We start from the raw sequence: 13,614 nt of genomic DNA on the forward strand, positions 1-13,614 counted from the left end.
CTTTTCTTCTTTCCCATCTTAAATTGGCGTGTTGTTTGTTTTATTGCTGTCGATAATATGATGAAGGCTTGCACACAGCATGGAAACTAGGGTAAGTGTACCAGTTATGGCTATAGTGGTTCCCTATTTCGCCATACGTGATAACTTGAACGTCTCCACATTTTGAAAAGTTTTGTGTGCTTTAGTAGTAAGATATAGGATATATCTTGATGTTAAAACATTAAAAAAAATTGGAAATGTGAAAGTTATCGAAATAATGCATATAGCCAAATAGGGAACCACTATGGCCATAACTGGTACACTTTCCCTATGTGTTTGTGTAAAATGCGTCTGATAATTAACATTCTATGGGGTGCCTCTGGTTTTGAAGCCAGAATGTAAAAGTTTTTTGATAAGAGCTATATAATGATGTTTTTGTTTTATTGTGGTGTAAGTTTGACTTCGTTTTTGCTTGGTGCTGCGGTTATGAATGTCGCTGTGGCCCTATGTTTATCGGCATTTGTTCTAGCTTATGTACTCGTATTCTAGATGTATCGTTCTGAGATATCCCAGATGGTCGTTCGGATTCGCTTTGACAAAAACAACAAGTTGCAATTCTGTTCTCTTTATTTGCTTTGAAGTTCATTTAGCACACATTTGTTTGACAATTTTTCACATCAGAATGGGGTCATTCAGATTCGTTTTATGCATGCTTGACTTCCTTTTAGGCTACGATCCTTGATGAAGCCGGCGTTGCACAGGCACATGTTTGGTCCGGAACAAACTCCGTTGGGACATCCGTTGGGGCAGTGTGGAAGACATCTGTGAAAGGATGCAAAAAAAAAATTAAAGTCATTTCCTTATCATTGCATAATGTTGAACAATTTCGTACTTGAACACATTGCTCTCGTCCAGAATGTATCCGCGATGGCACGAGCAAGTGTTGGGTCCGGTGCAGACGCCATTCATGCAGGGCTGCTCACACGTGGCGTCACATTTATTTCCGGAGAGGCCCATTTTGTAGCCCGGTTTGCAGGTGCATTTTTCTGGTGCGGTACAGATTCCGTTGAAGCAACCACTGCAAAATAGATTGTTATAATGAAATTATGGACGGGAACAGCTTTCCTGGGAAGCTTACAAGCATGATAATAGTAAAGATTAAAGGTGTGCAAAAATAATTGAAGATTTCAGATGATCGATAAAATCAGATAAAATCGTAAAAAGATAAACAGTTCAGTTGACACACGGATTCGACTATAAATGTCGTATATCTGGTCATGTTCGATTATGAAAGTCATGGCACGGACACAACATATGTTTTTATTGCAATTGAAATCAAACAAATCGTATATATCAACACAACTAGGGTTGTCATGTCTATTACGGCTTAACCAGCCGACGGTGTTTTGAAAAAAAAAGTGAAGGTCGTAGACACAAAAGTCAATTTGGACAAACTGAGATGTAAGATTGTGAAAAATAATAGAATCGTTTTGGTGGGCTTCGATCCCACGACTTCCAATATGCTAGACTGGGCGCGTTAACCAACTACGCCACAGAACGGGTAACGCTTCTGCAGCGCAATCGGCCAACCTGAAACCAAAGTCCGTCACGACCCCATTTTCTCCTTCACAACCCTACATCTCCTTCGGCTCTCTGAGATGCCCAATTCGACTCTCCTAAGCGTGCCCACGAACAACAGTGAGAGATTTTATTTTTAGCGTCGCACTGTTGCCTTGTTTGTGCCACACTACTCAATGAGATGGTTAGTATGGGTATTAGTATTGTTAGTATCCAAAAGCATAAATATCGCTATTCCTGGCCATGCCCATCTTTACCGCAACTTGTGATAGGGGAAGGAAATGTTGATGTAGCACTTACTTAACGAGAGGCCTCCGACTCAGTGACACCCTCCACTTTGGTATGTATATTAGAGTGATGCAAATTTTTAAATTTTGGCTCCCCTATGCTTGAACGATTTCTCTTATGGTAAATAGCATTCTCCCAAAGATTGAAATGATTTGGAAGAAGTTTGACTGTGCACAAGCCATTTGAAGTTTACTTGGAGATTGATATGGAAAACGCCAACATTTTGTGTATAGCCCTCTATCTCTTAATCATAAAATTTTATGGAAAAGTGAACAAACTCTTCTTATATGAAATCCTTTTAGCTACAACTTTGCCGAAGATCACATTTTGATGGGACGCCTGGATAAATTGTTATTCATCATCATAAAGTGAATTTGCATTTTAGATGCATCACCAACTGTTTAGCAGGCAACAGTGGAGCTCCTGTCGGGAAGAATAGATCAAAGTAATCCAGGCTACTATGTTGTACAGTAAAAAGGCAGTATTGCTCTGAAAGTAATGGAATGATCATCTCAGCATGATTTAGACTTTGTTATCAATAATAACAAAGTATCCTTACGTCCCATCAAAATGTGGTCTTCGGTAAAGTTGTAGCTGGGAAAATTTCACATGAGAAAAGTTTGTTCACTTTTCCATAGATTATTATGACTAGCAGTTAGAGAATTGAACACAAAAAGTTTGCCTTTTCCATAATAATTTCCATATAAACTTCAAATGGCATGTGCACAACCAAATCTCTTCCAAATCACTTAAAATTTTGGGAGAATGATTTTCATCATAATTGACACCGTTTAAGCATAGGGGAGCAAACCCTTCAAAATTTGCATCAGTCTAATGTATATGCATTTTTGAGCAGTAAATACGATTTCTTTGGTGTTAAATATGCATACATGATTCAGTTCCAACTTAGATATAGCAGTCAAATTGTTGGCTGGGTCAGAACCTCTTGACACAAATAATGTTAGCCCTTATCAGGGTTGTTAACGTTAATCAACGATTAACGCCGTTTCGCTAATTCGTTAACGTTAACCAGTAACGATTAACGAAGCTTGCGTTGATTCGTTCGAAAATCAATTTAACGATAACGTTAACGTACAGCGTTGATTTAACGTCAAAGACTTCGTTATTTTTGACGTTAACGATGATTTTGATGTCAAAAAAAAATAATAACTTTTGTCAGGTGATGTATTTAAAAATTAGTAACTCTGAAACATGACATGTCCTTGAAAGAGAAATATGCGTGATCTTATTGCAGTTTTTATGGAATGTTCTACTGACTTCCTCTTAGTGGGCTCCACAGTCTTGCAAGTAAGAAAATCTGTTCCACGGCCATTGCCAGTTTCGATTTTTTTTTTCAGAGGTGAATGAACCGCGTGGTTTAAAACCTCTATAATTAACTCAAAAAAAAAGTTTCGATTTAAATGAAAACTTTTGTCTGTCATGTTAAGTAATGACAACTTGTATTTGAAAATGGGAGATCGGGGTCATCCTGAGGGTGGTCACTCAGAAATATTTTATTTTTTTGCTGGGTAGAAAAAAGGATGCCGTGTACTTCATGGAAGCAAAGGAAGCCGCTCTCTGGCAACGATTTTGGCCCATTGCTGAGGGGGCTGGAACGATGAGAGGATACAATATATTGCTTGAAAAATCTTTGCAATAAATGAAAGTTCTTCCAAGCAAAGTTTCTGACGTTTAAAGAGCCTGACTTTTGGGAGCCAAATCATTGCTCTGCACAGTGAACTTAGATTTTTTAACCAATTTTCCTTGGATACGGGATATCAACATAGAAACGTGTTGTTTATTGATGCTTCGAAACATTCCCTAGAAACCTGTACAGCTTCTCGAGAATTTTTAGCATTTCGATCACTTCCTCTTTACTTCGAATGTTACGCGCCATGGTCTGGTACTAGTTGGGCACTTTACGAATCTTTTCTCAAAACCGCAGACCACCAAATAAGTTGCGCGCCGATCGATTATGCACCGAGTTGTGGGTCGGTCAAAACGATTTCAATCGCTTGCAACTTGAACACAAGAAGGTACGAACAATTTTATTCCATATGTTTTGTATCGTTAAAACAATTATGAACGCTCTCCAGTTTAGGACTCGAGCCCTAAAAGTGCTTCACTTCCTTTTCGAGATATTTTGACATTTCTTTATTTACTTTTTGGCTGGCGCACAACTCGGCGCATGGGCCACCGGCGCGCAACTTGTTGGACAGCCTGCGGATTTAAGTAAAGATTCGCAATATGGAACATAAGATCAACGCTTTGGTTAGCGCTGATCGTTGACGTTGATTCAACGCAAACTCGTTAACGTTGACGCTAACAACCATGAAAACCAGAGCAAAATCAACGTTAGCGGCGTTTATCGTTGATTAACGTTAACAACCCTGGCCCTTATGCTACTGAACAACTTTTTCCGAAACGCCATCTTTCTAACTGGTCAGGCTTCTGAGCTATCCTCAAAACCAAAGATCCTAAATTTGGAATGTTTTGGCTCAAATAATGTGCTTCTGAACAACTTTGCCGAAGACGCCATCTTTCTAAGTGGTCAGGCTACTGAGCTATTTACAAAACAAAATTTCTATGCTCACTAGCGCCACCTGGTGAAAAAAACTCGAAACGTTTGGCTCAAATAATGTTAGCTATTGGGCTATTGAACAACTTTGCCGAAGACACCATCATTTTAAGTGGTCAAGATTCTGAGATATCCGCAATATTATGGTCACTAGCGCTGCCTGGTGGCATAATTTCGAATATCTTGGCTTAAGTATTGTTAGCTCTTGTCCTACTGAACAACTTTGCCGAAAAAGCCATCTTTCGAAGACGTCAGGATTCTGAGATATGTGCATATATAATCAATAGTTTTGTGCCCATCAGCGCCGCCTGGTGGCGTAATTCCGTATCTGAGTGTCCACCACATATCACCCCTGAACTACTGAACAACCCAGACAACCAGAAATCGCATGAAAGTTTACGTTATACCTCGTTTATTCATACTAATTACATCAAACTCGCTATACACCGTGGATAAACTCGTCAGATTGATGAGTTTCCTCGCATAAAACACTTCTTTTCTGAGTTCATTTGTACATTTTGTTTCGTCCCGTACACATGTACAAAGTAAGTCGAATCAATCCGTAGCAGCTGTCAAATCATCATTTGTTATCATAAGTTAAGTCGCATAATATTGCAGGTTAGTTCGGTAGAATATTTATACACTCGCATTGTATGTTATTATTCATCACATAATGTATGCACGCATATCGCCTCCACTTATGTACGTAGAAGGCCGTTTCGCAACATCTTATAAGTGAAATTTTGCCCATATAGAGCCTCCAGGTGATTTCGTTATACGTACATTTTGGTTGTCTGGGAACTCTTCCGAAGACACCAAGCCTCCAAAACATCAGCATCAAGAAATATGGATGATTCTCAACTCCCATTTTATCAGTGTTGCGTGCATAAAAAATGTTTATGTTTCCTTTTTCCAAACGCAATGTGTAAAAAAATTGCATACTTTAATATTGCTCAAAATTCATCTTAAATAACGTGCAACTTGATCAGTGTTGCCAGCTTCGACATAGTTTTGCACCTTTTATGAAAAAAACAGGATTACAGTTGAAAAGTATTTCTATCTTGCCAAGTATTCTATATTTTCTATTCCGCTCAAATTTGATGATTTTTAACTTCTTTTAATACTTTTAATCCGTCATCGCAATCATCGTCATCATCGAAACTTCAAAAGTAGTTTTTCGGCTAAAAAACTGAAATTTATTCTATGAAAACATGTTCACTATATTTTAGTTGAAGAATAGTATAAAGTGAACACATTTTCCTTGAGGAAAAACCTTGTTCATTTCGAAAGAAATTGATGAGGATCCTCCCACCTTAACCAGTGTTGTCAACCATATCAACATTTGTGCTTCAGCCGACTGTATGGCATGCAACACTTTCTTTAACTTTGATAAACATTCGGTATCGCTATCTTTAAAATTTTATGATATCGGCATTTAGCATCCCCATATAATTGGGGGTGACCCATTTCGCATAAAGCGGATTCATAGAAGAACAGGTAGCATTTTGAAGAAGGCATATAATTCTCATTATGCCAAATGTAAATATACGAAATGTTCCATTTCCCATAAAATTGACGCTTTTGAAAACAATTGAGCAGTGTTGCCATCTATTATCAGAATATTAAAACTTAAACGGCCATTTTGAAAAGTTCTCAATCCATGCTTCAACTTTGTCGAAAATCTCGGATCAGAATTTTCACATCTAGGCATTGCAGTTTTCAAAAACCATATTATCTCCAATTTTTTTTTACGACCAATTCTTTTTACGACTCTTCGATAACGGTCGTAAAAAAAGGTTGGGGTGTATGGGTAGTTACTGGTAGTATATCTCTACATATTTTATATAAAGCGTTCTCATTTTATGTAACCTTGTTCCACTGCTCGGAAACTCATGGAAATCTATGAAACATTCCCTGTTTTGAATGTGCCAACGTCAGAATTTTGTTTACGGTCACTTAAAATGCGACGCGAGACGGAACACACGGAAAGAACGGTTCTTACAAGTACTTGTACTCAATTTTTCTTTTTACATGTATACTTATTCCTAAAGATCATTCTTTAGCAAGTGTTCCGTACAAAGCGAGCCGTAAGCGAGTAAGATTCAAATTCACCCGAATGCAGCCCCCAACACGACTCACCCTGCCGACGCCTCTGTACTAAAGAGTTCCATCAATTGGCGTGAGTATTAGTACTGAGTACTAGTGAGAGACCACCGTAAACTTCATTCCGGAACTCACGACACTCACTTGGAGCTCACCGAAGTAGCAGTGTCACGATGAATGCCATCGCCTCGAGAATGTTCCACGCGTTACCGGAACACGTGTCGCGAACATTCTAGAACGCGTCCGACCTGCTATTTATACGCGACCACTTCGCCCGTTGTCTTCAGTCTTGTTTTAAGGTGAAACATCTCAAAATCCAAAGATGGCCGGCAAAATGGCCGGCAAAATGGCCGGCAAAATGGCCGACTTGTACCCCGACTCACGTTTTCAAGGGCACAAAATTGGAGAAATAGTTGGCAAACGTTACTGATCTTCTTATTTTAGGCTTTCTGCTAGTGCACAAAGCCAAAATAAAAAGCATATTGTTGTTGGATGCTTTTATCGCGAGATTTGTCCGTTTGAAGTTTCAGTGCAATCTTAAAAGTTGGTTCCAAACTGTTTCACATTAACCCGCCGCGAACATACGTCGAAGTGAAGTGATCCAAGTGAAAAGTAAAGTAGTGAACAGTAGTTTAAATAATAAAGTAGTGCTAATAAAGTAGTAAAGTGTACTAGCAGTGGTGTTGATTTCCTTCATTCCGTAAAATACAGTCCATCCCGACCCGACTGGAGTTGGCCATGATTAACGCGCCAACAGCAAGTGCTCTTGATAACTCTCTTGGGATTTTTATTATTTATCTTAATTAACGCGGCTTCTCGCCCTTGGTAAGTTTGTCAATTATAGAACTCTCTTAAGATTGATATACTCATTCCAGGATGTCTCCAATGATAGGTTTTTTACATATTCTCTTAAAATGCTTAATGAAATGCAACCTAAGAATAATGAACAACTTTTTATGCAAACCTCAGAGAGCTCTTACAGAAATTTCTCTAATTTTCCTTCAGGAATTTTCATAAAATTTACACCAAACCCATTTCTTTATGATCATTCTGGGTAATTCCACAACAAGCTGCTGAGGTTACCGAAGGATGCCTATAGGAATTATTGCAGGAAGTTTTCAAATATTCGATCAGTAGTTCCACTAGTAACGTCTGCAAGCATTGCCTTAGGCACGGATCGTTCAAGAAATTGCTTCAAAGTGATTGCCTTGTACAGTGTTTATATGCTATCTTTGAAATTTCTTCAGAAATAACTTTTAGACTGGAATGGAATTTATTTAGGAATTTCTTTTGTATTTTATCAAAATTCCTTCACTAATTATTCTAGCATATTACTCTAGGTATTACATAAAAATATCCTATGCTGATTTCTCCAGGAAATTTTTAGGGATTCATACAAGAATTTTTTAAGAATTTAAACTTGGAATTATTGATAATAATAAATCTTCTAGCTGTTTAGTTGAATACCTATAAATAAATAAAAAATAAATTTAGTACTATACCATTTAATTCCACTAGAGTTTGTATCCTTCGACAGATGCGCATATTTCGACCTCAATCTCAGACGGCCTTACCGCAGTACCGAGGGATCGAATGCAGTACTGTAAAATGGGGAGAAGTAGATCACTTTTGAGCGATTCTTTTCAATAAGATCTGGTGTGATACATATATTATCATACACATATTTTTAAAACTAGTACTGGTTGAATATTGATCAACTTATGTAGAGGAAATTTTTACAAAATTCTATAACAATAACAAAAATGATTTTAGAAATCAAAAAGTTAAGTTTTTGATTCCGGGGTGAAGTTGATTATTTACTGTGATAGGTTGCCAAAAATAGAAAGACATCCTTTTCACTAAATATGGGGTCACTGACTCCGAATCAAGTCTCTAAGACTAGTTAATATCCCAGTCAACAATTTGACTGGTATATCGAAATTGGAAATGAGTTATTCATGCATATACAACACCGAAGAAATCGTATTTACTGCTCAAAAAAGGCATATACATACTAAAGTGAAGGCAATATAAAGGCATCAATCCGATTACAGCAATTTCTTGCGACATTATATACGATTGTATTAAAAAACATCTGATTTGTCCGATTTTGCTATTCAGAATACACGACAAGATGAAATCATATATTTTTGCAATTTCTCATCGTAATAGACTGTTTTTCATCAAGCCAGTCTGTAATAAAACGGCCTACTTTCCTGCACTGAATTATGTAGTGCGGGAGTAGTCATTACGCAACTAAAACAAGTGCTGTAATGATTGATTACGCAACGCTTTCTCATTACGCAACTGATTTGAGTTGAGTAATGAATCATAACACAACAATTTTTCAGGAATTTAAAATAATGGTGAATGCATTCCGATATAATTTCTGATACCCTCAAGTGGTCTTCTACGAAATTGCAAAAAATGTTGTACGTAACTCGATGCAGAACTAGATGTTTACAGCACTCTTCGTAATTATCCTAATTAAGAATCGTGCTGTAAAAATCATCATTCTGCAACTTGTTCCGTAAACTACTTCCGTATACATCACTCTTAACGTTATATACGATTAGTCGTGGCCGTCGCATGATTTTCATAATCAAACATGACCAGATATACGACATTTATAGACGGATCCGTGTGTCAACTAAACTATTCATCTTTTTACGAATTTATCTGATTTTATCCGAAATCGTACGATTTTGGTGAATCCCTTATAGGATTTGATGTGATTCTGAGAAACATAGTTGTATAATGATCTCATCAGTGATGGAAAGTGGCGAACATTTCTGCTGAACTGGAACAAAAACAAAACCAAACGCTCCCGAGCGTCAGAGCGCTGGTTCACTCGCATCCATCGTGCTCCCGAGTAACCGAAGCTAAAAGTGATTCGCGAACGTGTTCGGAGCTGTCCAGAGTCAAATTGTGTTTTTGCTCGGTTACTCGCGAGTAAACGTTCCCGAGCTTGGTGCTTCTTCTTTTGACATGTTCTCCCGAGCACGCGGGTGCGGACTTACTCACACCTAGGCAGTTCGTGAGTCTGTGATGTTTGTTATGCGTTGGTATACACTCGTGAGCTGCTTCGTGATGCGATCTTTTCCAGCACTGGATCTCATATATAGGAGAATTTGATTTTTTATCATCTTTGACAGTTCATATACATATTAATAAAGGATTCCGATAAAGTTTATCTAGATATTTAATTTTGATTGTACATCGATATACAATGTCTGGTTTGCTGGGAAATCGGTAAATTTTGGAATTTAAGTTTAAGAATTAAAGAATGAACCGCATTAAACGTCTAACGGTTAGATAATTACGACAAGTGCTGTAAAGATCGAGATTTGCAACGGATTACGTATACCATTTTTTGCAATTTCGTAAAAGACCACTTGAGGGTATAAGACAGAGACGCATTTTGAAAGTTCATGTTCTGTGAGCGTTCTCAGATGATCCTTTGTTTGCTCTCGTGTTCATGTTCAGTTTCTTGAACACACACACGATGACTAGATTGATCATAGAGTTGTGATCTCCAAAAATTTCTGAACGCGCGATTAAGTTTTTCGACCTTATGGACCGATGCACGAGTTCACTATCTGACGTTTGAGCGGTGCCGTGTTATTTACGTGACCATGGCAACGAGTGAATTTGGCACCGCTCAAACGTCAAATATGTGAACTCGTGCATTGGTCCATAGCTTCACCATGGACCTATGCACGGGTTCATTATTTGACGTTTTAGCGGTGCCGTGTTATTTAGGTGACCATGGAAACTAGTGAATTCAGCACCGCTCAAATGTCAAATTAGTGAACTCGTGCATCGGTCCATACTCAGATTTTGGTACAGTACGGATTCGATGTTTAGGTTACGACCAATGTATGGTATTGGCAGATCAGGAGCAACTTACAACTGGAATTGATGCTCCGGAATCTCACATGTGAAGCAAACATAGTTTCAGAACACTCAGTTACATATTTGCACGTGAACTGCTTGTGCCCTTTGACGAAACGCTGTTAAAAATGGGATGGCAGACATAGGGTCAGCACCGGTGTGAATGGATCATCAATTTCTATCACAGAACAAATGAACATTTGGGAAGTGTTCAATATTTGTATTGCTATAAATGTAAAATTCTTAACGAGCGGTAAATAAACACAATTTTCAAATATGTATAGCATACTTTATTCATAATATTATTGAAATTGTCCGGATGAGAATGTAACACGATATTTAAAATATTTTGTGCCTAAACTGCGAATGACATCCCAATAATCTCAGGCTAAGAAATAACGCCTCGAACACCTTCAACCAGTAATGTTGTCTTGCTTCAAGCGTTATCCAATTTTCAAAAATGTGATCCTGAAACAGAAATGATAGTCTAATATATTTTTTAGTTTATTGCATACAATTATTTTTTACCTGCTAGCAAAAATCCAATGACGACTCGAAATGGTTCTCTGTGTTTGCAGTGCACCACATAATTCGCGACTACGAAACAAAAAGAGATTTACAAAGCACTCGCACTTATGGAAAACCTCGTAAGGAACTCTCACCGTGCGCGTGAAAAAAAGCAAAAAAATATATCTCTCCTTGTTTTTCTCACAGAAAACCGAAGAAAACATCAGCAGCTTCGTAGTCCCGAATTGGCAAATAAATAATGACGGCAACGGTTGCCACGAGATGAACAGCGCACTGTGATCAAACATCGCACATTGTTTGAACTTGAACACGGCTCTCGTGAGCACAAGCTTTGAACAGAACATGAACAGAACGCGTTCAAATGCATCTCTGGTATAAGACCGCGTTTCCCAAATTCGGTTTTCGCGGCGAACCAGCTTGTTGCGAGCTCGCTTAAAGATGAACGGAAAAGCGATCCGACGAATGGCTGGTGCGCCGCGAAAACCGAGTTTGGGAAGCTATGGTATAGGAAATTATATTGAAATACATTTACCATTTTTTAACAATTTCTGAAACATTGTTGTGTCATGATTCATTACGCAACCAATTTTTTGCAATTTCTTATCGTAATAGGCTGTTTTCATCACGCCAATCTGTCACTCGTTGCAGAACTCGATTTTTACAGTACTCGTCCTAATTATCCTACTCGGCAAGCCTCGTAGGACAAATTTACGACTCGTGCTGTAAAAATCATCATTCTGCAACTTGTTCCGTAAACTACTATTTTAATTTTCGACACTGAGTAGACACAAAAGCGAATTCAAATCCAACTTCTTCTGAAAAGTAAATATAAATTCAAACATGTTCACAAAACCATACTCACTCCGAACAGATCGGCTCGCATCCGGTTTCCGTTTTCTCGTACTGCGGCTTACACTGGCAAATTCCCGGTGCAACACAGTTTGCATTTCCTCCGCAATCGGGTTCACATTTCGGAACGCACTCACCCTCTTTATTCGGCGCATATCCTTCGTTACACTCGCACTTTCCCGGGGCAACACATCGTCCTGCGCCACATCCAGCGGAGCAACTTGGCACACAGAATTTGTGCGTCACGTCCAGCTCATACCCATCCTTGCACACACAAACATCTAGCTCCAAATTGCACTCGCCATTGTCGCAACCGATGGGGCAAGTCGGGACACATTTGCCCTGGTGGTTGTTCACAAAGTCCGGATAGCAAGCGCAAGTGTTAGGGCCGACGCACAGCCCATTGTAGCACGGTTCTTCACAGACAGGGTCACACTTGCGGAAGTTGTGGACATTCCGTTCGTAGCCCTTGCAGCATACCTGGACGCGGCTCAACGATGGATCAGACTGTGAAATGAGATTATCATTAGAATGTTAAAATCGTGTTTAGCTTATGAAGAAAATCATCATCGCAAATTGGTGAAATTCGAACGCAAAGGTGAAAAAAAGGGAAAATTTTCAAAACTTCGTCCGTTTTATATACTTTTGAAGTTTTGAAAATTAATTCACTCGCTTACAGATTTTAAAAACCAGTTTATTTGCTCAAAAACGAAGCCACGCTCAAGAAAATCTACATTGTATTACACTTGCTATATAAAATATAGTGACATATTTTCATGTGGATAATTTTAACTTTGAACTGTAAACTGATAAAACTGGTGATGATTAAATGATAAATTCTTCAACCTTAAACTCACCCCATTTCCTGCTGGAAGTATCCCGTTTTTTGGTTTCACCAGAGTAATGGTTGGCACCTCTTCGAAACAGACTCCCTTGGGAATCACACTTTTGGTTTTGTTCATGAATCGATCCAGGGCACTTTGGGACTCGTTGGCACGATGAAGATTCGCCATTTCCATCGTTCCGACGGGATGATCCTCCAAAACAACTGAATGATTGAAAGCCACCATGTGACCACCTTTGACACCGCCACCGCCACCTTTTTGCCATGTTTTTACACCTTCTTGACCCAGACCGGACTTCAAGCAGCAAAGTGCCACCATTAACGGAACTAAGATTCTAAACATTGCCACCGGATTCTAACTTCTAGCGTTCTAAGAGCGTTCGACCGTCCTGCACAAGTGCTCACTTTGGATTACAAGCAACAATTATCGCACTGGAAGAGGAAAGTTTTGAACTTGAGAAAGCCGCGGGAAGCAGTGACTTAACATTGCGAAACGGCAGCAACCGTCATCTCGAAGCGAGAATAGAAGTGGATAACAAGCGGGATGCTGCACAGTGGAACAATTCTGAAAATTCTGTATAATTACGAGGAATATGGTTGTTTTGGGATATTCACTGTTTTACAAATTCTGGGGTGTTAAGGGATGAAAAAAAATTCGACTCGAATTTCAAGCAACTTCTGGTATGACAATAATTGAACGAAGGACAGCCCTACCATTCTCTCGTCATGTATATCAGAAGCCAAATACAATTATAAGGATGCTATGATAGATTTCTGAGATAATCATGAAAATGTGTGATTTTTGACAAAAATGCATAATGGGGTGTTGAGGAATTTAAGTTTCGTAAACAAAAACATATTTTGCCAACAACAAAACATAATCTTTTCGGTCAATAAATTTGATGCTTTAGTTCAATTTCATAAGTTATGTTCAACCTTAATCAGATAATACATCAATATTATTGAATTTGGA

The 13,614-nt window shown here is 38.6% G+C and overlaps 1 protein-coding gene across 1 annotated transcript; it reads right to left on the bottom strand.

Moving 5' to 3' along the window:
- Positions 1 to 588: 588 nt before the first annotated feature.
- LOC110674010 (von Willebrand factor D and EGF domain-containing protein-like) lies at positions 589 to 13,100 on the bottom strand. Its single transcript, XM_021847771.1, has 4 exons — positions 12,655 to 13,100; positions 11,811 to 12,304; positions 872 to 1,057; positions 589 to 801 (listed from the first exon to the last, which is right to left on the bottom strand). Exons 1-4 carry the CDS (start codon positions 12,982 to 12,984, stop codon positions 672 to 674), a joined length of 1,140 nt encoding a protein of 379 aa, XP_021703463.1. The 5' UTR covers positions 12,985 to 13,100; the 3' UTR covers positions 589 to 671.
- Between the last annotated feature and the right edge of the window lie 514 nt (positions 13,101 to 13,614).

The sequence above is a fragment of the Aedes aegypti genome, chromosome 2 (genome assembly GCF_002204515.2).
Source record: "Aedes aegypti strain LVP_AGWG chromosome 2, AaegL5.0 Primary Assembly, whole genome shotgun sequence".
In the NCBI taxonomy this organism is placed as follows: domain Eukaryota; kingdom Metazoa; phylum Arthropoda; class Insecta; order Diptera; family Culicidae; genus Aedes; species Aedes aegypti.

Excerpts from the sequence above, each read along its gene's own strand:
- LOC110674010 (XM_021847771.1), bottom strand. The coding sequence starts at position 12,984 with ATGTTTAGAATCTTAGTTCCGTTAATGGTGGCACTTTGCTGCTTGAAG. Across the intron at positions 1,058-11,810 it reads TGCGAGCCGATCTGTTCGGA|TGGTTGCTTCAACGGAATCT; the intron begins GTGAGTATGGTT and ends TCTATTTTGCAG. Across the intron at positions 802-871 it reads GACGAGAGCAATGTGTTCAA|ATGTCTTCCACACTGCCCCA; the intron begins GTACGAAATTGT and ends ATCCTTTCACAG.